We start from the raw sequence: 26,248 nt of genomic DNA on the forward strand, positions 1-26,248 counted from the left end.
TCAGGTTCAAACACTATTGCAAAGTTCTACAAGTTTGATACCCTGGCTGAGGAGGACCTTGTGTTTGCTCATTCGGTGCTGCAGAGTCATCCGCACTCTCCCGCCCGTTTGGGAGCTTTGGTATAATCCCCATGGTCCTTACGGAGTCCCCAGCATCCACTAGGACGTTAGAGAAAATAAGATTTTATTTACCGGTAAATCTATTTCTCGTAGTCCGTAGTGGATGCTGGGCGCCCGTCCCAAGTGCGGACTTCTTCTGCAATACTTGTATATAGTTATTGCTTAAATAAGTGTTATGTTTGGTTGCATCAGGGTTGATCTGATGCTCCGTTGTTGTTCATACTGTTAACTGGGTAAAGTTATCACAAGTTATACAGTGTGATTGGTGTGACTGGTATGAGTCTTGCCCTGGATTCCAAAATCCTTTCCTTGTACTGTCAGCTCTTCCGGGCACAGTTTCTCTAACTGAGGTCTGGAGGAGGGACATAGAGGGAGGAGCCAGAGCACACCAGTATCCAAATTCTTTCTTAAAGTGCCCTGTCTCCTGCGGAGCCCGTCTATTCCCCATGGTCCTTACGGAGTCCCCAGCATCGACTACGGACTACGAGAAATAGATTTACCGGTAAGTAAAATCTTATTATTATCCCAGATTGTGCCAGTAACAATGCTGCAAAACATGAAACTACTACGCACTGGGGAGTATAAACATTTTTACATTTATACATGTAATGGAGGAGCGTGCACTGCAAGTCTGAGTGTGCTACTGCGCAGGCGCTGCGTGTCTGTACCCCTGAGAGTCCCCCTATAATGGAGACTGCAAATACTGCTGTAATCACCGCTAGTTACACTGCAGATAATGGTGCTGATACTGCTTTTCCCCCATAACTTGTTTTTTTACATCTACACCTGTGTACCTATTGTGTTAACCTGCTGTTACCCTGCAACTCTTTCTGCCTGGTTAATGAACCGGTTAAGTTATTCATTGTATGTATTGACCTTTATTACACACATATAGCTGGCTCCAATATCAAAACCTATAGTATCTGTCAATAAAGTGAAGTAGAGATAATTCTAATCACAATCAAATGTGGTACATTAGTTTTCAAAAATACCTGAAGGTACATTTATGATAGGTCACAGTTTATAAACCACAGGGTTTTCTTTTCTAAAATTGAAATTGTGCAGGTGCACCTTCCAGCGGTGTTGTAGAATAATGTTCACAAAGTTGAAGCGGTGAATATTAAATGTACAGAAAAGTCCGTGCTCATCTTTGCCACTAGCTGTGTCAAACGCAACTAATTTGGCATGACTAGTGTGCCTGCGGTTATTTGCGAGCACCGCACATGCACCCATGATCCGTGGGATTGTGTGGGTGAATGCGTTCCGCGATTGGGCCACAGGCTGCTTCGGCTAGTCACAATTGCATCTAGTATGCATGTGCAGCCTGTTCACAGGATAGATGAGGGGGGGACATATCTTTACATTGTTTTATTAAACCGTTTTGTAGCCTTTTCTGGTCACTACCTCAAGTTGCAGCAGCAAACTAGAGTGCTACCTCATTTATATTTTGATTAGATTTCTCTAACATCCTAGAGGATGTTGGGGTCCATATTAGTACCATGGGGTATAGACGGGTCCACCAAGAGCCATTGGCACTTTAAGAGTTTAATAGTGTTGGCTAGCTCCTCCCTCTATACCCCTCCTACCAGACTCAGTTTAGAAAATGTTCCCGGAGGAGCCGGTCACAGCTAGGGGAGCTCTACAGAGTTCTCTTAGTAAAAGAGTATATTTCTTCCTTTTCAGGTTTTTTTATTTTACAGGGAGGCTGTTGGCAACAGCCTCCCTGCAGCGTGGGACTGAGGGGGGGGGGAGCAGTGTCCGCCCCGCGGGGTCTTGAGCCACTGCTCCTGCTGACTAGGCACTAGCTCCAGAGGGGTCCGGTCGCGCCCCGCCTCAGGGGAACGCTCGCCCTAGCAGCCGGCCACCACCCCCTCAGGAGCTGAAGATGGCAAGTGAGTCACTGTCCCCCCTTGCAAGTGGGGGGACAGTGTGAAGAGGGCAGCTATGGTGTTGTTGGCTTTTCCCTTCCCAGTGGAAGATAGGAAGAGGTGGGAGTCCTCACCGATAGTCGATGCCTCTGTATCCAGGCTGTCCAAACAGGTAGTTTTACCGGTCCCGGGATCTACCACGTTAAAGGACCCGGCAGATCGCAAGGTGGATGCTACGCTGAAATCCATTTACACGGCTTCGGGGGCTATATTACGGCCTACTATAGCCTGTGCTTGGATTGCTAAAGATTAATGCCAGGTGGTCGATCACTCTGCAGGAGGAATCGTCTACGCTGGACAAAGGTGACGTTGATTTGTTTTTGCGTAATATTCAGGATTCTGCAGGGTTCCTGGAGGATTCCATGAAGGACCTGGGTTCCATGGCTGCGGTGATATCCTCCATGTCAGTATCGGCTCGCAGAGGTCTCTGGCTGCGCAACTGGTCTGCGGAAGCGCAATCCGGAGGTGTTCGAGGAGGTAACTGGTTGGTGGGGGGGTTCCTCACATAGACATTATGGCCTCCCGCCTCAACAAGAAGCTACGGAGGTTCTGTTCCAGGTCAAGAGACCCACAGGCAGTGGCGGTGGACGCACTGGTAACACCTTGGGTGTTCAAGTCAGTGTATGTGTTCCCTCCACTTCCTCTGATACCAAGGGTTCTTCAACTCGTGAGAAGAACGAAGGTTCTGGCAATCCTCATTGCTCCGGACTGGCCAAGGAGGGCTTGGTACGCGGATCTGCTGGATCTTCTGCTGGAAGATCCACGGCCTTTACCTCTTCGGGAGGATCTGCTTCTGTAGGGGCCGTTCGCTTATCAAGACTTACCGCGGCTTCGTTTGACGGCATGGCGCCAGATCTTAGCTCGGAAGGGTATCCCGAGTGAGGTCATTCCTACCCTGATACAGGCCAGGAAGGGGGTAACGTCTAAGCATTACCATCGCATGTTTCTTGGTGTGAGGCCAAGAAATTTCCGGCGGTGGAGTTTCAACTTGGTCGTTTTCTACTTTTTCTGCAGGCAGGGTTGGATATGGGGCTGAGACTGGGCTCCATCAAGGTCCAGATCTCTGCTTTGTCCATCTTCTTCCAAAAACAATTGTCTGTTCTTGCTGAGGTTCAGACCTGTTTGAAAGGGGTTCTGCACATCCAGCCTCCCTTTGTGGCGCCTACGGCTCCATGGGATCTTGATGTGGTGTTGCAGTTCCTACAATCTGCTTGGTTTGAGCCTCTACAGGAGGCTGATCTCAAGTTTCTCACGTGGAAGGCGGCCACCTTGTTGGCCTTGGCTTCTGCACGATGCGTGTCGGAATTGGGGGCTTTATCTTGTAAAAGCCTCTATCCCATCTTCCATGAAGACAGGGCAGAACTTAGGACTCGTCCACAGTTCCTACCTAAGGTTGTGTCGGCTTTCCACATCAACCAACCTATTGTGCTGCCAGTGGCTACTGACTCCTCAATTACTTCAAAGGCCTTGGATGTAGTGAGGCCTTTGAAGATTTACGTGAAGAGGACGGCTCGTCATAGGAAAAGTGACTCTCTGTTTGTCCTCTATGATCCAAAGAAAATTGGATGTCCTGCTTCTGAGCAGTCGATTTCACGCTGGATCAGGTTCACTATCCAGCATGCTTATTCCACGGCAGGATTGCCGTGTCCGAAATCCGTAAAGGCCCACTCTACTCGTAAAGTGGGTTCTTCCTGTGCGGCTGCCCGGGGTGTCTCGGCGATACAACTCTGCCGAGCAGCCACTTGGTCTAGGTTGAACACGTTTGCCAAGTTTTACAAGTTTGATACTTTGGCCTCTGATGACCTCAAGTTTGGTCATGCAGTGTTGCAGGAGCCTCCGCGCTCTCCCTCCCGTACTGGGAGCTTTGGTACATCCCCATGGTACTAATATGGACCCCAGCATCCTCTAGGACGTTAGAGAAAATAGGATTTTGGTTACCTACCGGTAAATCCTTTTCTCGTAGTCCATAGAGGATGCTGGGCGCCCGCCCAGCGCTTCGTTTCCTGCATTGGTTTATGGTTCAGTGTTACCTGGTTCCTAGGTAAGTTCTGGGTTATTTACTGTTTCAGCTTTTGCTGAGTTGTTCCGGCATGTTGGCCGGATTTTCATGTTTGTGTGAGGTGGTATGAATCTCGCCACTATCTGTGTAATTCATTCTCTCGAAGTATGTTGTCTCCTCGGGCACAGTTTCTAGACTGAGTCTGGTAGGAGGGGCATAAAGGGAGGAGCCAGCCCACACTATTAAACTCTTAAAGTGCCAATGGCTGCTGATGGACCCGTCTATACCCCATTGTACTAATATGGGCCCCCAGCATCCTCTACGGACTACGAGAAAAGGATTTACCGGTAGGTAACCAAAATCCTATTTTTGACTGCAGATAAGAACCACTTGGACCATCTAGTCTGCCCTTACACAGCCAGACCTGCGTTCATCTCTGCACATGCTGGGGGCCTACCCAGCATGTGTGAGGCCGCCTCCCAATGTGGACGCATCGGAAATAAGGTGGACCCTTGGCAGAGCTGTCAGGTGGTCGGCAGCTATTTTTTGTCCAGAAACTGTCCCAGTCCGCCCCCGTTCGCCTAACATTATCACCCCCCCAACGCCGCCCTGCAAAGGCCCGCCGCTGTCAATCACATTGCGATTGCCTCCATCGGGAACCCGACAACAATGTGTGTGGCTGCGCAGCCGCTGCACATTCATTTAGGTAAACTGCACTGCAGGTGGTTGATGTGGCCGGGTCTGAATGACCCCCTATGTCAGTTTCTTGAATCTGCAAATACGCTTTGTTTTTGTTTTATTTCTTTTTATGTTATTTCTTTATAAGATGTTATGGTCTTTTAGTTGAGTTAACAACTTTTTATATTTTAGTCTTTCTTTCACACCTTCATTACTTCTACTTGTTTTGAATAATTAAACTTCATGGTGGTGACTAATAAATGGTTTAGGTAAGGTGTCGAAACAAGAAGTTTTAATTTTTCTCTTCTACAGAAGTTAACTAGGGAATTTGGTTACTTTTAAGGTGTGTACACACGGCAGGGACGTGCAGTCAGGGGAGGCAGGGGAGGCAGTGCCTCCCCTGACATTAATGTTGGAATAATACAAAGAAGATACTTATGACACATGTTATGTGTTATAAGTATCTGCTTTAGCATTTGTATTATTTTAGCCAGTCGTACCTGTGTAAAAGCGGTCCTGTCAGTGTTGTTGAGGCAGCGCTGTCAGTGCCTCCCGGTGTCTGTGTGTACGGGCCGGAAGCGGGGGGCGGGGCCAGCATAAGGGCAGGAGAAAGCATTGACAAAAACTCCTAGAAGCGGCACCCACTTGTAGTGCCGCTTTGAAGCAGCGATTGGCCAGTGCGGGACCAGGGGAGGACACTTTGCGGCTACAGGCGCATCACGTGGCTGTTTCCGTCATAGCCGGAGAGCAGCGCTGAGTAAGCTGCATGGAAAGAGCTGGGGGGAATCATTGGCTGCGGAGGTGATAATGCGGAAGGCCATGAGGACGGGGAGCGACGGCGAGCATCGGTGAGCTCTCTCTCTCTCTCTCTCTCTCCTTTTTTTGCCACTCCTCTGTATTGAAGTTTTTATGTCTCAGGGCTGTACTAACCTCCGCCATAACTGCACTTTTCTCTGCGCTCTGACACTCCCCCGTCTGCTTTCTCATCCCCTTCTCCCTCTTCCTCACGGCCACTGTATTCTCTCATCGCTGCGCTCCCCCTGGCCGTTTGGCGCATGCGGATCCAGGTTCTGTTTTTCTGGTCATGCGCGGACTGACTTATTGATGAACCAGTGTGCGCATGCCCAGAACAGCAGAACCCGGATGCGCATGCGCCAAACGCCCAGGGGGAGCGCAACGATGAGAGAATACAGTGGCTGCGGCGGTGAGGAAGAGGGAGAAGGGGATGAGAAAGCAGACAGGGGGGCAGCGGGGACTGTCAGAGCGCAGAGAAAAGTGCAGTTATCGCGATGGCGGAGGTTAGTACATCCCTCCCTAAATTACTTGTTTTACAGGTTTTATTGGATTCTACTGGACAAGTGGACGTGACCGGCGTGGGATGTAGGTAAGTAATCTCTCTCTCATTTTTACAGGTACCCCAATTGGATTCTACTGGACAAGTGGACGTGACCGGCGTGGGATGTAGGTAAGTATGTGAGCGTGTGTAAGTGTGTTTTAATAAAATTTTACTTTCAAGGTGTGTGTGTTGTGTTTTTATTTGGGTATTTTTTTTTTTGTGGAACTACAGGTACCAGCGAGCTAATTATTTCCCCGTATACTGGTACTTGTGGTTATCCAAGCACCAGCAAGTGGGGGAGGCTTGCTGGGCCTTGTAGTTCCACAACAAAAAACAATATTCTATTTTTGCACACTTATGACTATCAGCCTGGCACCCACCGCTTAGGGGTGCTGGGGACAGCCTCGGGCTTCACCCCTGGCCCTTGGGTGCCTGGAGGGGGGGACCCCTTGATTTAAGGGGTCACCACTCATCCAGGGAACCCCGGCCAGGGGTGACTAGTTGGGGGGGTAATGCCACGGCCGCAGGGACCGATATAAAAGTGTCCCCCGGCTGTGGCATTATCTCTCTAGCTAGTGGAGCCCGGTGCTGGTTTTAAAAATACGGGGGACCCCTACGTCTTTTGTCCCCTGTATTTTTGGAGCCAGGACCGGACTATGAGCCCGGTGCTGGTTGTCTAAATACGGGGAACCCCTGTTCAATTTTTTCCCCAGTATTTAAACAGCCAGGACTGGCTCAAAGAGCCCGAGGCTGGTTATACTTAGGAGGGGGACCTCACGCATTTTTTTAATTTTTTTTTTAACCCATTCACACCCTTTTCCAAAGATAACCATGCACGGATCTCACTGATCCGTGCATGACTATCACAACATGCCAGCAATAAGCAGGTCTCTTTGAAAGCTCCATTTTTTTACGAATTCTATGCTTTCCCGGCAGTGTTTGGCTAATGACGGCAGTGATTGAGAATACAAATTCTTAGTAAATTACACAGTTCTATCAAATAACACCCGTGTTTGACCGATGGTCTATTGATTCGTATTTGTGGGCTCAGGGGCAGTGGCGGGCATTGGCTCGGCGGCGGTAGGGGTCATCGGCAGATTCGGCGGACATTATGGCCGCAGTGCCTCACCAGCCACTGACCTCACCGCACGCCACTGACACACGGAGCGATATGGCTCAGCGATATTGACTATATAGTCAAAATCGCTAAGAAAGTTAGTGCATATCGCTCCGTGTGTACACAGCGAGCGATGCGCGTCCCCGCCAGGTTGCAATCGCTGGGAAAAACAGACTGTGCAGGCAAGTCAAGATGTGGTACATAGGCTAAAGAATCTATTATGATTTTCCCATCCTCTATCATAGTAAGAATGCACTAATGTCCGTTTAGCAATTGTCTTATCTTAGATTGCCTCCAGGATTCCTATTAATCCATCCTTATAACAGTGTGTGTCATTAACAGAAGTCACAGTTTCACACCCTCCAACTGTAATGTTTTAGCTGGTACAGTGCCGTTTTTTGGGGGGTCTGTATTTGCAAACAGGGGCTTTGTACCGGGTGCAGTGTCTACAGATGTCTATAGCAGTGCTGCAGGGGGCATGCCCCCTTTTTCCGTGACCACACCCTTTTTCATCATCTGTAATGGTTTGTAGCTCTGAGATGTTGGATGGCATGCAGTTTACTTTGGCCATATCTATTTACATAATACAATAACTTTGCAGAAATAATTATTTACTATTTTTTTCTTTTCTGCAAGGAGACCTATGAATATGTTTTACTTGCAAATTTATTGTAAGTTTATACATTAAAGGCTCAAACACCCCAGGCATACTCAAGTGTTAGACATTTGTTAATATTTTTAATTAGCATGTACAGTATGTAGTGCCAACATATTCTGTAGCACTTAGGGGGTCATTCCGAGTTGTTCGCTCGGTATTTTTTTCTCGCAACTGAGCGATTAGTCGCTAATGCGCATGCGCAATGTCCGCAGTGCGACTGCGCCAAGTAAATTTGCTATACAGTTAGGTTTTTTACTCACGGCATTACGAGGTTTTTTCTTCGTTTTGGTGATCGTAATGTGATTGACAGGAAGTGGGTGTTTCTGGGCGGAAACTGGCCGTTTTATGGGTGTGTGTGAAAAAACGCTACCGTTTCTGGGAAAAACGCGGGAGTGGCTGGAGAAACGGAGGAGTGTCTGGGCGAATGCTTGGTGTGTTTGTGACGTCAAACCAGGAACGAAACTGACTGAACTGATCGCAGATGCTGAGTAAGTGTGGAGCTACTCAGAAACTGCTAAGAAGTGTCTATTCGCAATTCTGCTAATCTTTCGTTCGCAATTTTGTTAAGCTAAGATTCACTCCCAGTAGGCGGCGGCTTAGCGTGTGCAAAGCTGCTAAAAGCAGCTTGCGAGCGAACAACTTGGAATGACCCCCTTAGTCATTACGTGTGATGCTAATGTATTTCCTAAAGCAGTTTTTATTCAACTTCTTGAGTATGCAATATATTTCTGACTTTAATTTAAAAAAATAAATAAATGCATAAACTTAGTTTTGTGTATTATAGAGAGAGAGTCTAGAGGTGGTGAAATGAATAAGGGTTTTTGATAAAATGTACTGTATTATGCAATGTAAAAAATACAATGTTTTAGGTGCTGTAAAAACTAAACCATTTAAATGCAAAATGAATGCTTTCTGCTTCTCACTTTATGGTGGACATTCAATTGTTTTTGGGTAGCGATAAGGAATGGGCGCCCAATGAAGCAATTCAGTTGTTTTACCGACCAGGCATAACTTATACCACTTGTCTCGCCGAAATATATCAGGTCATTCCACGTAAAACAGCTAAACACATACAGAGTCCCATGTTTTGGCACCCAAATAGCCGTCTTTTCTCTGATTTCTGTTCGCCACCTTACAAGGCTGGGAGCAGAAATGCAATCTTGCTCAATCAGCTGAACAATTGTAGTATAGTCACCATCAGGCGCCCATAGCTAATGACCGCGCTTAAAACAATAACATCACCCCCTACTAGTGAATCTTTACATTGGATTCAATTATTACTGGCAGATTGGAATACCAATCTTTGTATAAGTGGCTTTCCAGTGTGCTTTTATTTTTGCCGGACTTAACTTATATGTTTTTGTTATTTTTCGTGCAAATCTGTTTTGTAAACACTGCTACATTCCTGCATAAAACCTTTTTTGGGGGAATATTTGTACATTAATGTTTACTATTATTGAGGTATTACTAAATATAATTTCGTTAGTTAACAGATTAATGTTATGCCAGGCCACACACTTTTAACCCTGACCTACAGTACTAGTAAATTTGTAAGTAAGTCTGTCAGTTTTGCCTTGCATCACATTAATTGGAGTAGAAGTTCGTGATCTTGTAGTGGCCAATCCTTCACTAAATGGTGGAAAGCCAAGCGAATCAAAGCCAAAACAAATTTTTTTGTGAATAACAACTTCAGTTGAGAGATAAAGATTTTTTTTTTTTCAAGCCTCTCATGATGGCTAACATGTAATTTTTCAGTCCCTGATGTCGTAAGTCACACACAACAGGGCAAGATCATGTTTTTGTGAGAACAGATTTCTAAATTGATGATGGATTGGTTCTGGCTCTGTTTTCCATCTCATGTTTCTGCCAAGCATTACTCTTGCCATAACAGCGTAACATTCCTATTTGCCATAATTTCTCTGTAATGTTCTTTGGGATATAACCACTTGTGTAAAGGCTGAGTTAGCTGTTTGACTAATTTCAGAAATTACAATAGTCTTCTATTGCCCCCTGGAAATAACCTCTTTTTACAAACCATAATTATTTGTGTTTTTCAAAGAGTGCTCATTTTTATCCTGTACATTTTTTATTTTTTTATTCTTATGTTGTGTGTCAGGTTAGTGAACAGAACAAATAACTTACATTTACTTTTAAATTGAGCTGCATGAAAACGTTTTTTTCTGTTATTATTTGAAAAGTAGTTTGCATCCACTGGATGAAAGGACTGTACAAATCAAAATGGTTGATAATATCTGAAATTACTGAGCAATATCTGATACACACAAAATGGTAGATGTATCAAACCTTGGAGAGATAAAGTACCAACTAATCCACATCTAACTTCCTTTTTACAAGCAGTGTTTGAGAAATGAAAGGAGCTGATTGGCTACTACATTATCACTTTCCAGTTTTCATTTATCTCCCCCAGGATAAGATAAATCTGACAATAAAATAGACCTTGATTAGTTTAAATGTATGCAGGCAATCTAAAAGTATATGTAAATATAAATTCAGAATAAAATTCTATGACTACAGTGTTAGGATTTGTCAAAGAACAATTAAAGGGGTTGGGTAGAATATCCTAGATGTTAGGATCCCAATGGTCAGAATCCAGATAGTCACAATCCCGCCAAATTGTGGTGAGTATTCTAACCTTATCCCACCACTTCGGCAGCCTTAAAGGGCCCCATACACTAGAATATCGGCCCGAATGGCCAAAATCGGGCGTTATATCGGATGAAATTGGGCATTTCGGATGTGTTTTACATCCGATCCGATGCGTGGTCATGTGAGCATCGGATCTGATTCCCCAGATTGACTGTGCTGCACTCGTGATATGTTGGCCCCTCAGGCTTGGCTGGGATCGCACAAGATGCATCGTAAGCAAAAGGACCGCATACGATGTATCATATGCGATCCTGCCCGCCGGGAGGCTGCTGGGGTTATTGCCGACGACATGAGGGTCCGACATGTCGCATTAGTGTATGGGGTTCTTAACCATAACCGTCCCCTTTGGCAGGATTGTGACAGTCAGGGTTCCACTGCCGGAATTGTGACCATCAGGATACAGACCTGCTGAGCTCTGTGCAAAGGAAAAAGTTGCCTTAGTGCACTACTAGCAGTAACACAGATGGATATACAGGTTGAGTATCCCTTATCCAAAATTCCACATTTTTGGGTCCCCTACTGAGATAATGACATATACAGTATATATATCCATGTATATATAGATATATTATATAGATATATAATTTTACAGATATGGATCCGACAACCCCTATTCAATGGCTGGCCAAATCCAACTGTCGGATTTGAGCCAAATCCCACTGACGGATTTTCCCATACCCAGGATGCTGTTCTACCGCTGCTGTCAGCTGCCGGGTGCGCTGACAGTGGCGGGGGGGCAGGAGACGGCGGCAGGCGTGAGGTGACGCCGGTGGGAGCTGGATGGTGGTGACCGGCGGGGGGAGCTGCCAGCGGCTGAGCAGAGTGATGTCTGCGGCTGGGGGGGGGGGGGGGGGAGTGCTGCAAGGAGAGCGGTGCCTGGCTGGGGTATGGCCAGGCAAGGTACCTTACATCCCCGTAGCCTGCCGCAGTGCTGCTTGTCTCCTCACCTCAATTTGACTTGTTTTAAAGTCGGATTGAGTTTGTCAGAAAGGGGGCCATAACATGTCGGATTTGGCCCCATTTCCGACAGAAGCACGCGGATCGGCAGCTATTCCGCCGATCCAAGTGTTTTCCGACAAGTCGGCAATAGAATTTTTTTAATAGGTTGGAACCCCTTCCAACCGAAATCTGTTGGAAACTGCCATCTTTCCGACAAGACGGCAGCTTACGACAGTTATTGAATATACCCCATAGAGACCAATTGCTGGGGGTTCCTGGTTGTAAAGGTGAGTCTTAGCTTACTATAAGTCCTTCATAAAAGTACTGTAAAGTCCAAGGAAAAGGATGCAGAGCAGGTTTTGCTGACAAAACACGGGTGCTGGTATCTGTTGGTAGGTAGGGCCCCACAGCAATTACTACCTCCAATGCGTTTCTCCTCTAAGAGGCTTCTTCAGGGAATGGGGGTATATGACTACATCTCAATTAAAGGGTTCTACCAGCTATTCTTTTGAGTTCCAGCATAAGCATTGGGAATGAAGGAATTTTGTAGAGGTTTGAATGATTTTCTTTTTGGAAAACAATAGATTTTATTGGTGTGGACTGATGCATATAAAAAAATAGCATTCAACAGTACCAGCATACTGAATGTTTTTTTTGCTTTCCCTAGTATATTAAGTAAAAACTAATCTCAAAATCTAAGCACATAGTCTATCAGAGGCAATATTTCTTATTGTGTTTCTGAATGGCAGGTTCTGGACCCATCTAATATTAATTTTTTAACTTCTATAGATACTTTTAGCTATGAATTAAATATGTTTATCAAACGATAACTTTGAAAGTTATTACTTAGAACTGTTTTATATATATATATATATATATATATATATATATATATATATATATATAAAATAAGAAAGGTGATGTCTAAGGGAGCTATCAGAGATTATATCTTCCAGGATCTGACCACAGTCCACTTAAAAACTCCAATTTATTGGTATAAAAGTGCTCAACAATGAGTCACAGTGAATAACAAATGGCTGACACAATTAAAGTACAGACATCAGATATGGAAACAGTGTAATGTAGGCAATCTGTTAATCCAATGATGTTTTCTTAGTACATATCCGATGTTCTTATATCCGAACCAAAGCCAACGCGTTTCGTCCAACTGGACTTCATCAGGGGCTCATTATCAAAATGGTCGGAGGAACATAAAAGAATGGATGACCAATCTAAGATAGTATTTATCCCACGAAAAATCAGTAAAACATACTTGCAATAACAGATGCAATAAAAAATACGCTGAATTCACAGCTGGAATTTTGTTGAATGCGCCAACTCGATAAGGCAAACAGTAACACAATAATGCTGAATTCACTATAAGCCACAATGTTGTTTGTGTAAACAATGCTCAGCAGGAAGAGTGGCTTCTCCTAGTCAGCAGTCTGCTGACTAGGAGAAGCCACTCTTCCTGCTGAGCATTGTCTATACCAGGCATTCCCAACCATGGTCCTCAAGGCACAATAACAGTGCAGGCTTTAGTGATATCCAGGCTTCAGTACAGGTGACTTAATTAGTAGCTCAGTTATTTTGATTTAACCATCTGTGCTGCAGCCTGGATATCGCTAAAACCTGCACTGTTGGTGTGCCTTGAGGACCATGGTTGGGAATGCCTCGTCTACACAAACGACATTGTGGCTTATAGTGAATTCAGCATTATTGTGTTACTGTTTGCCTTATCGAGTTGGTTCATTCAACACAATTCCAGCTGTGAATTCAGCGTATTTTTTATTGCATCTGTTATTGCAAGTATGTTTTACTGATGTTTTGTGGGATAAATGCGATCATAGATTAGTCATCCATTCTTTTATGTTCTTCCGACCATTTTGATAATGAGCCCCTGATGGAGTCCAGTTGGACGAAACGCGTTGGATTTTGGTTCGGATATAAGAACATCGGATATGTACTAATTAAGAAAACATCATTGGATTAACAGATTGCCTACATTATACTGTTTCCATATCTGATGTCTGTATTTTAATTATGTCAGCCATTTGTTATTCACTGTGATCCATTGTTGAACACTTTTATACTAATAAATTGGAGTTTTTAAGTGAACTGTGGTCAGATCCTGAAAGATATAATCTCTGATAGTTCCCTTAGACATCACCTTTCTTCTGTATTTGTACTTTTGTACTCCTTCTAACAGGGAGTACGTCTTAAGGTTAAGCTCCAAATTTAGCGCTATTATTAGGTCTATCCCATTCTCTCTCTCTCTCTATAATATATGTATATATATATATATATATATATATATATATATATATATATTTGATCGGTACAGACATGATTCTGCAAAGAGACTATCGAAGGCTTATGCCTTACATGACATGGAGACCAATTTTTGAGTTGTTCATACTTCATTCATGTTGGCTTGCTTCCAAGATTTGTAGTATCTAGAAGCTTGCTATACGTAGATTAGAGAATGCATGCCACTGTGTAATGGGGATTGAAGTCAAATTGTCTCAGAAGAGGAGACAGCTCAAAATACCTCATATACTGTATAAGAAGTATATTAATAAACTGTCTAATCTTTACATAACTGAAGAGTTTTGAGGACATATACTATTTTTCTGGTCATAGGGGTGTATTCAATTAATCAAACAAGTTGGAAAATCTGCATTTTCCGACCTTCATAGGTCGAACCTGGATTCGACCTTTTCAAGTCTGGCGCTGTTTTTCCAATTTGTCAGAAACCAAGTGGATCGGCGGATTGCCCACAAGGGTGGGAGTGCAACCCTTACAGGCTGCGCTCCATGAAGGCTCAGCAACATTGTTATGTAGACGCAGTTGACTGCGTACTGGGCCAGCGCGATCACCCTACACTGGCAAAACAGCTAACAGGGCTAATCCCGCTGTTAGCACTAAACACCTCAGGCCAGTATAATCATCATATGAGTGGGAAGCCGCGCGCCATTACAGGGGGCGGGGCTTCTCCTCCGAGTGGATCCAGCACTCACCAGCGCCAGTTTCTCCCTGCAGAATGCTGAAGCACGCTGACACAGTGCTGACCCTACACCTGACTCCAGCTACTGCGGTACCAGGGTGTTATAGACAGGGGGAGTGTGTAATTAGTACTATTCAACCTATTCGCCAGGCTTTTATAATACTAATTGCTCCAGGGGCACTGTGTGGCTGGCTCCTCATACTCTGTGACTCTCTGAAGGTACTCTTGGGAAACTGTGTCTGACATTTTCCTGTATGTGTGTGTATATATCCACATTACCATGTCTAAGAGCTCTGTATCATGTGCTGCAGAGTGTGTATCTTCTCCTGAAAAGTCTATCCCATGTACTGAGGACTGCAATGTGCTTTCCCAACCTGCCAAATCCGAAACCCCATGGGTGGATTTTTTAAGGGGAATGATATCACAGATTTCATCAAGGATGTCACATAATGAGAAAGAGACGCAGTTTTTGAGAAAGTTTGTAGAGGTTTTGCAGCAATCAGCTCATACTCCCTCAAATACCCCACCTACATACCCTAAAAAAAGACTACTTGCCCAAATAATGCAAGTTGACACTGATACCGACTCTGATACAGGGGACGGTGATGGGGATATGCAGGGGGGGATGCATCCCTTGCTAAGGGGGTGCAGTTGATTGAAGCCATTAGGGATGTTTTGCATATTACGAAGAAGGTCCCTGAGCCGGAAGAGGTATCTTATTTTACGGAAAATAAGAAATCCTCCCTCACCTTCCCTGCTTCTAAATTGCTGAACTCTTTATTTGAAAAATCCTCGGAAAACCCAGAGAAAAAAATTCCAGATCCCTAGCCTGGAGATTAGGCAGGTGGGAGCGAGACTAAAAAATTTCAGTCACATCTGGGCGTCATCATGCCTAGACCCCTGGGTGACAGACATTGTTACCCAGGGCTACAGACTGGAGTTTCAGGAACTCCCACCTCAGAGTCTTCAAATCAGGCTTACCAGTTTCGCCGACAGAAAGTGCTATCCTACAGGAAGCCATTCAAAAATTGGTCAAAACAGATATTATTGTCCCAGTTCCACCTCATCTAAAACACAAGGGTTATTACTCAAACCTGTTTGTGGTGCCGAAACTGGTTGGTTCGGTAATGCTGATTTTAAACCTAAAGTCATTGAACCCCTACTTAAGGGAATTCAAATTCAAGATGGAGTCTCTGAGAGCGGTGATCTCAGGTCTGGAGTAGGGGGAATTCCTAGTATCCCTCGATATCAAGGATGCATACCTGCATTCTGATCTGGCCGCCTCACCAGGCTTAAATCAGATTTACGCTGCTGGATTGTCACTTTCAGTTCCAGACACTGCCTTTTGGTCTCTCAACAGCACCGAGGATGTTCACCAAGGTAATGGCAGAGATGATGCTACTCCTCCGCAGACTAGGAGTGAACATAACTCCATATCTGGACGATCTGCTGATTAAGGCATCGTCCAGGGAGAATTGTAGCAGAGTATTACTCTCGCAACTCGACTATTACAGGATCACGGGTGGATTCTGAACCTTCCAAAGTCACATTTGGAAACGACAAGGAGACTACCCTTCCTGGGGATGGTACTCGGCACGGAAGTGCAGAGGGTGTTTCTACCATTGGAGAAAGCGTTGGTGAGCCAATCAATGGTTCGGGATGTCCTGAAGCCAGCCCAGGTTTCGGTTCATCAGTGCATTCGCCGTTTGGGGAAGCTGGTAGCCTCCTACGAGGCTCTTCAGTACGGAAGGTTCCATGCGCGGTCATTCCAGCTAGATCTCCTAGACAAATGGTCGGGATCACACCTTCACATGCACCAGCGAATATGCCTGTCGCTGAAAGCCAGAATTTTGCTCCTATGGTGGCTGCAATCTTCTCACCTGCTGGAAGGCCGCAGGTTTGGGATTCAGAATTGGATCCTTCTAACCATGGATGCAAGTCTCAGATTTTGGGGAGCGGTCACCCAAGGAGGAAAGTTCCAAGGAAAGTGGTCAAGTCTGGAGTCCATACTTCCGATAAACATTCTGGAACTAAGGACCATATACAACGGCCTTCTACAAGTGGCACATCTTCTGCAAGATCGGGCCATAGAGGTTCAGTCGGACAACGTCACAGCAGTGTCCTACATAAACAGACAGGGCGGAAAGAAGAGCAGAGCTGCAATGTCAGAGGTGACAAGAATCATCCTCTGGGCAGAAAGACGCGGTGGTGCTGTCAGCAATCTTTATTCCGGGAAAGGAACAACTGGGAAGCAGACTTCCTCAGCAGACACGATCTCCATCCAGGAGAATGGGGCCTCCACCTGGAGGTGTTCGCAGAGGTGACAAGCCATTGGGGTGTACCTCAGGTAGACATGATGGCCTCCCGCCTCAACAAGAAGCTTTGTAGGTACTGTTCCAGGTTGAGAGACCCACAGGCAGTGGTGGTGGACGCACTGGTAACTCCGTGAGTGTTCCAGTCAGTGTATGTGTTCCCTCTACTTCCATTCATCCCAAGGATTCTCAAACTAATAAAAAGAATAAGAGTTCAGACGATCCTCATTCCTCCGGACTTGCCAAGGAGGGCTTGGTACGCGGATCTTCTGGAATTACTGCTGGAAGATCCGAGGCCTCTTCCTCTTCGCGAGGACCTTCTGCAACAGGGGCCGTTTGCTTATCAAGACTTACCGCGGCTATGTTTGACGACATGGAGGTTGAACGCCAGATCTTAGCTCGGAAGGGCATTCCGAAAAAGGTAATTCCTACCCTGATTCAAGCTAAGAAGGGAATTACGTCTAAACATTACCATTGGATTTGGAAAAAGTATCTGTCTTGGTTTGAATCCAAGACTTCTCTAACGGTGGAGTTTCAACTGGGACGGATTCTCCTCTTTGTGCAAGCAGGTGTGGACGTGGGCCTCCGCTTGAGCTCCATAAAGGTTCAGATTTTGGCCTTGTGCATTCTCTTCCAGAAACATTTGGCTGCCCTCCCTGAGATTCAGACATTCTTGAAAGAGGTTCTGCACATCCATCCACCTTTTGTGCCTCCTACGGCACCTTGGGATCTTAATGTGGTGCTGCAGTTCCTGCAATCGGATTGGTTCGAACCTTTGCAGGAAGTGGACGTCATGTTTCTTACTTGGAAGGCGGTCACACTGTTGGCAATGGCATCTGCTAGATGTGTGTCTGAATTGGGGGCATTGTCATGCAAAAGCCCCTACTTGATTTTCCATGAAGATAGGGCTGAGCTCAGAACGCGTCAGCAATTTCTTCAGAAGGTTGTGTCAGCCTTTCATATCAACCAACCTATTGTGGTGCCAGTGGTTACTGACTCCTCAATTACCTCAAAGTCCTTGGATGTGGTGAGGGCTTTGAAAATTTATGTGAAGAGAACTTCTCGTCACAGGAAGTCGGACGCTTTATTTGTCCTTCTAAGCAGACGATTTCTTGCTGGGTCAGGTTTACTATCCAGCATGCTTATTCGACGGCAGTTTTGCCGTGTCCAAAATCTGTTGAGACCCACTCTACTCATAAAGTGGTTCTTCCTGGGAGGCTGCCCGGGGTGTCTCGGCTTTACAGCTTTGCCGATCAGCTACTTGGTCTGGGTCGAACACGTTTGCTAAGTTCTAAAAGTTTGATACTTTAGCCTCTGAGGACCTAAAGTTTGGTCAATCTGTTCTGCGGGAACCTCAGCACTCTCCCTCCCGTACTGAGAGCTTTGGTACATCCCCATGGTACTAAATGGACCCCAGCATCCTCTAGGACGTAAGAGAAAAAAGGATTTTAATTACCTACTGGTAAATCCATTTCTTGTAGTCCATAGAGGATGCCGTGCGCCCGCCCAGTGCTTTGTATTCCTGCGTTGTTACTTGGTTCAGTATTGTTGTTTCAGCCATTGCTGAATTGTTCCAAGTTTGTTAGCTTGCCTTTCCTTTTTGTTATATGTGAGCTGGTGTGAATCTGACCACTATCTGTGTATTTCCTTCTCTCGAAATATGTCAGTCTCCTCGGGCACAGTTTCTAGGCTGAGTCTGGTAGGAGGGGCATAGAAGGAGGAGCCAGCCACACTATTAAACTCTTAAAGTGCCAGAGGCTCCAAAAGGATCCGTCTCTACCCCAGGGAACTAAATGGACCCCAGCATCCTCTACGGACAACGAGAAAAGTATTTACCTGTAGGTAATTAAAATCCTATTTACTCCCTTACAGGTGCTGTACATAGACCCACTATTCCAGCCTCTTGTGCTGCAAAAGGTATTGAAGCATGGGTTCAGGCATTAGAGGAAGAGCTGCCTGAGGATATATCTGACAGTGCCAGACAATACCTGTGTCACATTACCACCGCCGTCTATTACATTCAGGTGGCATCCTCTGAGGCGGGTGTGTTGACAGCCAAGGCGTCTGTCCTGGCTCACCGTATTCTGTGGTTGAAGTCATGGAAGGTGGACCTAGACTCCAAAAAGACCTTGGAGGTATTCCCCTTTAAGGGGGACATTTTGTTTGGGGAAGACCTTAACAAAATTGTGTCTGAATTGGCAGCTGCTGAGAATGCCTTTCTCCCAAATACTTATCCTTCTGCACAGAAGGCTAAGTGTACCACTTTTCATTTTCTTTCGGCCTCAAGGGAAAGCAAAAGGTCAGGCATACCCGAGACAATCTCGTGCTCCCAAGACCACCAAGCCCAAGGCACAGCATTCCTGGGCGGCCCGTCATCCTGCTTCTAAATAAGACAAGTCTGCCGCATGACTGTGCGGGCCTCACCCTGGGTGACCCCAGGGTGGGAGGCTGACTTCTTCAGTTCACCCAGGTCTGGTTAAAGACCACTTCAGATGCATGGGTGCGGGAAGTTGTCTATCATGGGTATGCAGTCTTGCCAAGTTTTGCACCACGGTTATCCCTTCGGATCCGTTAAAGGCGCAAGCTCTGCAAAAAGTTGCGAGTTCCCTCCTGAATACAGGAGTGGTAGTCACGGTACCAATGTCCCACAGAGGCAGAGGTTACTATTTCTAGTTCCGAAACCCAATGGGTCTTTCCTCAACCTCAAATCACTGAACAAGTTTGTAAGAGTGTCCAAGTACTGTATGGAAACACTGCACTCAATTGTACTGGCTATGAAACCCGGAGACTATATGGTATCCCTGGATATACAGGATGCGTATACCTATTGCTATGTTACATCAGCAGTATCTGCAGTTTGCTATTGGCGACCTCTACTATCCGTTCCAGGCTCTTCCATTTGGACTGGCTATGGCTCCTCTGATCTTCACCAAGGTCATGGCCATAATGACAGCCCAACTTCGTCGCCAGGGAGTCAGGATCCTGCCGTATCTGGACGACTTGCTGTTTCTGACAAACTCCCACGATGTCGTCCTCCGTCATCTGCAACTGACAAGCTTCCTACAAGCCCACGGGTGGCTCATCAATTAGAAGAAATCATCTCTGGTCCCAGCTCAAAGCATGGTGCACCTGGGGTCACTCCTGGATACACACAGTCAGCGACTGTTTCTGTCTCCAGAAAAAGTCCTGAGGCTTCAAGACAGGATAAGATGCTTCCTTAGTTGCTCCAGAGTGTCAATACACTCGGTGATGCAAGTACTTGGCCTGATGGTGTCGCATTCGACATGGTAGAGTACGCTCAATTTCATTCCCGCTCTCTGCAGAGGTTAATTCTTTCCAAGTGGGACGGCCTACCTCATCGGATCAGATCTCACATGATCATTTTGACTCCATAGGTTCGTCTGTCGCTGACCTGATGGCTACAGGATCAGCAATTGAGCAAGGGCCGTCCTTTTTGGATCCCTGACTGTGTCCTGCTGACAACGGACGCCAGTCTGAGGGGATGGGGTCTGGTGTTGGAGCAACACTCTTTTCAGGGTCGATGGTCCAAGAAGGAATCACTCCTCCCAATAAACATTGTGGAGTTTGCGGGCGATGTTCAATGCATTGACACTCCCTGCCTCTGGTACAGAACAGGCCGGTTCAAGTATGGTTAGACAACACCACCAAAGTGGCTTACATAAAACATCAAGGTGGCACTTGAAACTGCATGGCCATGATGGAACTGTCAAAAATCCTTCATTGGGTGGAACGCCATCTGCCAGCAATATCGGCAATGTTCATTCCGGGAGTACTAAACTTTGAAGCGGACTTCCTCAGTCGTCAGGACGTGCACGCTGGAGAGTGGAGTCTTCATCCGGAAGTCTTTTGACTCCTAGTGGACAAGTGGGGCCTACCAGATGTTGTTTTAGCCTGTTGGTGTCTCTGGATCAAGATCCACGATACGCGCCTGATGTTTCCCTTAGGAACCCAATGTACTTCTCAGAAAGAGAGTTAACCATGGTAAGTCTACCATAACTCTCCTCTTTTTTTTTTCACGGCACCCCCTGGGTCAAAAGTTTTTTTTATTAAGAACTATAGATTTTTTTATTCATTAAGTAAATTGTGTTTTTATGTCTCATGTCATTAAGTAAATTGTGTTTATATGTACAGGTATGTGGTGAGGGAAGAGATTTGCTTCTGTTTGTCCAGATGTTTATAATTCGCTGTCACAGACACTGGTTTTGCCTATTACATTGACCATAACTATTTTGAATTGCTCCTGGACCACCAATCCAAGGCATCCTGGCAAGTGTCCTGAGGCAATCCAGGGTGCCACGGAACACAGTTTGAGAACCCCTGCTTTATACAGTATAATAGATCACACTGTACTTGATGAATGCAATTTGTCTCTTGTCGCAGTAATAGTAAAAGTAGATTATTGGTTTTACATTTTTATAATGAAGCATATTTTTTTGTTTCTGCAGGTTACACGGTCATTGGTTATGACAAGCATGAGCACTGAGTAAGTGTTTCCACTATTTTTTTTTCTCTCACATACATGGCTATATTTTTTCTGTAAATAATATTTAAACTAACTACATCCAATGGAGAAAACTTATTTTGCAAATGTATTAGAATAACACAAATTGGATATCCCCAGATGTGCTTAAAACTATATCTTAGTGACATTGGGACTACCGTGATTTAGAGATAAATTGTATAAAAAATTAGCACAGATCTTTTACTCTTTTCTTTTTTGATGATTCTGTATGGCAGCTTTTCTACAAGATTAATGCTATACTTAAATGGGAGCATTCATACAGTTCATTTCTGAACTTAGAAAGTAACCAGATCTTACTTTTTGATTGTTTGTGAGATGAATATAATTACATATGTGGTATTCAGTTAACTAATAATAGGCAGTTCCAACAAAGGTGTTAAACAAGATCTTTAAAATTTAAAAGGGCATTTTAATATAACGCCACATTCCTAACTAGTGGGGTTCCCTAACTGGATATCTGTAGTTAGCTCAAGCTTGGATTTAGGTGCTTTGACTACAGACAGAGGTCCAACTGTATTTAAAGCTGAAAGTTGTTTAAAAAAAGACAACAACAAAAAAACAAAACAAAACATTGTTTGGTTTAGTTTACAAACCAAATCCAGAGTCTAAATATTTTTATATTATCATACATGGTTTAGTCTGTAAAGGGCCGAATGTTATATACAGTATAATGTATAGTTATTACTAATGATAGTAACTATTTTTGAGGTTTTTCCCACTTATACAATTATGTTTGGTTTGTAAGTGAGAGCAGTGGAAGCATGTAAATGATTGTAAGATTTTTAAACTGTGTAAACCCTAGGTGATATATCACCTGATCCGGTGGCAGCGGACTGACATATCAGCACATCATCTAGTGTATACCCGCTATATGGCTGGTGATGCGTGCTACCGCACATAGTCCCCGACATCCTCGGTGCATGCAGGACCAATGGAAGACATCGCTAGCGAGGGCCATGCTGCCGAATGCAGCATGGCTGCTGCCATCGCGGCCAGCATAGGCAAGTGTGTATGTACTTGCTGACGCAGAGTCTTGTTGCTAACAATGTCTCTGGGTACACACATCATTTAGTGTGTACTAGGGAGGCCAATTCTAGGCCATTTATTCAATCCTGGGAATCTGGATTGAAAAATGCTCAATCCCGTGATTGAACTGTTCTTCAATTTACCGCCCAACCCTTTCAAGTTCAGAAAAAAAAACAGAAAAAAAAATACTCACTATGGAGTGAAGGGTTCCAGAGGCAGGCAGCAGCACAGTCTGGCGGCGTCCTCCTCCCATTTAAGATGATGTCGTGCGGTCTGGAGGGCAATCGCGCTGAAGAGCAGATGTGTCATGCCGCGCACAGCCGGGCAATAAAACCCCCCCAATAATGCACATGCACAGTTTAATCCCGGGATTAGAGGCTCCAATCCCAGGATTCAAATCCCGGCATTTTTGGCCTCCAATCCCGGGATCCCGCTGATCCCAGGATTGGCCACCCTAGGGTGTACCATGTTTAAGACCGATTGTAAGACTTTGAACAGAGACATACTGTAACTACAAGAGAGAGGCAAGATGTCCATATGATATATTTCCAAATGAAAGAGATAATGGCATGTAAACTATAGCATTTACAGATGTGTACTTCCTCATCGTTCCTACAGTCACGTTAAACAGCCCTTCTAGTCAACCCTAGTTGTGAGTCCGTTTACTAACACAGAATGTCACTTCATGCATTTTCCCCCCAAAATGCATCTTATTCGCATCGCAGTGCAAGTAAGATGCACAAGCAGAGTTTGCTGAGTAAAAGCATGCGTCATGACTGTATTATGTGTGCGACTGCAGCTGTATCTCAATACAAAATGCTACGTTGTAGAGTTTTCCGGGAAAAGACACATTTTTGCAGGAAAAAGATGCTCTGCTCTGGCTGAGTCACACTGCAGCTGGTGGCTCTCATGCGCAATGCGTGCCACGACCGATTACGAACGGAGGAAAGATGACGAAGGATGCATCTGTACATAAATTGTGTGAACCCAATGTATGAAGGTACAGAACAGTCATTGTACCTAGTTCAGAATTAAGTAGTTTCCAGAGACACATTGGTTATTAACGCCATCGTTTTTGAGGAATTATCATTCTATTGTATGTGTTTTTATTATGTGTGTTTTCTGTGTTATGTATATTACAGATTAAAATTGATTTACCATTCATTTTGCTGCGTGCCGTTAGCGCTTCACTATTTTCAATTTTGTGTGAACAATGAAGGAAGACATAAATATGTACAACTACAAATGTACTCAGTACTTTGGGTGTGTTTATATTTAGAAAGACTCTGAGTTTTTTTCTATATTCACAGCCTGTTCATAACGTTGTAGTGCACTGACCAAGTAACTGCAGTGCTAATATCCCTTTGAAGTAATAAAAGGAAATTATCTGTGATGTACAGTATATTATATATTGTGTATGAAATAAAAAGGGAATTTAATCATTTTTATACTAACCATGTGGCTGTGTTGTGATTAACCTTTTGTCACACAACCTCAGTTGAGTGCCAACATATAATTACTAAATTTCATGTAATTGTGAACGATCTCCTGTCTTTTGTCTAAACGTATGAGGTCGTCTTTTTTTTTTTTACCATGTTGATATTTCTTATTCATTTTTTAATTATATATATGTGTAACTGCTGATAAATTTTATTATCAACATGGAACTTTTATGTTGCATTTATATGTATATATTTGCTTTATACTATATGTATCTTTTGTGTTGTTATTATTTTTTACTTTACTTTAAGCTTTCTTTTGAAGATAAATACAAATTATGGAACCCAATGTTTGTTATTCTTGAAAACGCCTTCACCCGTAATTATATTTTGCATGCAATTATATAGTGCATGTGTGTTCAGTATGATATGCAGGCTGATGAGATCCCGGTTGTCAGGATCCTGACAGCAGCATCCCGCCAGCCGTAATACAGTCAGCATGCGGGGCTCGCTGCGCTTGCCATGGGTACTATTCTCCCTCGGGTGGTGGCACGGACCTACAACCTGAGTGGGAATACCAGGAAGCGGTCGGTATTCCGACCACCGACATTTTACCGGCTGTTGGGATCCTGAACGCTGGTATATAAACTACATTCCGTGCATGCAGTGCATGTTATTGAAAGGTACAGAACATGGAATCTCTGTGTGTACAGTAGCCTGTTGGCCATGTAGGATCAAGATGTTAAGGACTCACTGCTATTTATTTTATTGTAAAGTACTAAAAGAATCTTTATAAAACCTTAATGCAGTCTAGGTCCCTAGGTCCCAGGTGTAAACAATACAGTATAGAGTAATGCACAGTGGACAGATTCAGTAAATTTGCAATTTCTCTGACGTCCTAGTGGATGCTGGGAACTCCGTAAGGACCATGGGGAATAGCGGCTCCGCAGGAGACAGGGCACATCTAAAGAAAGCTTTAGGATCACCTGGTGTGCACTGGCTCCTCCCCCTATGACCCTCCTCCAAGCCTCAGTTAGATTTTCTGTGCCCGACGAGAAGGGTGCACACTAGGGGCTCTCCTGAGCTCTTTGTGAAAGTTTTAGTTTAGGTTTATTATTTTCAGTGAGACCTGCTGGCAACAGGCTCACTGCATCGAGGGACTAAGGGGAGAAGAAGCGAACTCACCTGCGTGCAGAGTGGATTGGGCTTCTTAGGCTACTGGACATTAGCTCCAGAGGGACGATCACAGGTTCAGCCTGGATGGGTCACCGGAGCCGCGCCGCCGGCCCCCTTACAGAGCCAGAAGAGCGAAGAGGTCCGGAAAAATCGGCGGCAGAAGACTTTCCTGTCTTCAGATAAAGGTAGGCGCACAGCACCGCAGCTGTGCGCCATTGCTCTCAGCACACTTCACACTCCGGTCACTGAGGGTGCAGGGCGCTGGGGGGGCAGCGCCCTGAGACGCAATAAATCGATAGAAAACCTTTTATGGCTAAAATAAATGCATCACATATAACTCCTGGGCTATATGGATGCATTTAACCCCTGCCAAAACATACAAGAAAACGGATGATAAGGACGCCGAGAAAGGGGCGGAGCCTATCTCCTCAGCACACTGGCGCCATTTTCCCTCACAGCTCAGTTGGAGGGAAGCTCCCTGGCTCTCCCCTGCAGTCACTACACTACAGAAAGGGGTTATAAAAGAGAGGGGGGCACAAATTAGGCGCAGTATAAACAATACAGCAGCTATAAAGGGAAAAACACTTATATAAGGTTATCCCTGTATATATATAGCGCTCTGGTGTGTGCTGGCAAACTCTCCCTCTGTCTCCCCAAAGGGCTAGTGGGGTCCTGTCCTCTATCAGAGCATTCCCTGTGTGTGTGCTGTGTGTCGGTACGTTTGTGTCGACATGTATGAGGAGAAAAATGATGAGGAGACGGAGTAGAGTGTCTGTAATAGTGTTGTCACCCCCTGGGGGGTCGACACCTGAGTGGATGTACTGTTGAAATTGCGTGACAGTGTCAGCTTTGTATAAAAGACAGTGGTTGACATGAGACAGCCGGCTACTCAGCTTGTGCATGTCCAGACGTCTCATACAGGGGCTCTAAAGCGCCCGTTACCTCAGATACAGACGCCGACACGGATACTGACTCCTGTGTCGACGGTGAAGAGACAACCGTGATTTCCAATAGGGCCACACATTGCATGATTGAGGCAATGGAAAAAGTTTACACTCTTCTGATAATATAAATACCACCAAAAAAAGGGGTATTATGTTTGGTGAGGAAAAACTTCCTGTAGTTTTCCTGAATCTGAGAAATAAAATGAGGTGTGTGATGATGCGTGGGTTTCCCCCCGATAACAATTGATAATTTCTAAAAAGTTATTGGCAGTATACCTTTTCCCGCCAGAGGTTAGGGTGCGTTGGGAAACACCCCCTAGGGGGGATAAGGCGCTCACACGCTTGTAAGAACAAGGGCT

At 45.0% G+C, this 26,248-nt stretch overlaps 1 protein-coding gene across 3 annotated transcripts in view; it reads left to right on the plus strand.

Moving 5' to 3' along the window:
• Positions 1-26,248, plus strand: part of MCPH1 (microcephalin 1) — a 774,602-nt gene that overhangs the window by 291,920 nt on the left and 456,434 nt on the right. For all 3 annotated transcript variants that reach the window (XR_010175987.1, XM_063916680.1, XM_063916679.1), the window contains exon 10: positions 21,228-21,265. Coding sequence is in view for 2 of the 3 variants with exons in the window: in XM_063916680.1 (XP_063772750.1) it covers positions 21,228-21,265 (38 nt within the window). In the remaining variant the exon portion in view is untranslated. The remainder of the gene's footprint in view (positions 1-21,227; positions 21,266-26,248) is intronic.

Source organism: Pseudophryne corroboree, chromosome 4 (genome assembly GCF_028390025.1).
Source record: "Pseudophryne corroboree isolate aPseCor3 chromosome 4, aPseCor3.hap2, whole genome shotgun sequence".
Taxonomy (NCBI): domain Eukaryota; kingdom Metazoa; phylum Chordata; class Amphibia; order Anura; family Myobatrachidae; genus Pseudophryne; species Pseudophryne corroboree.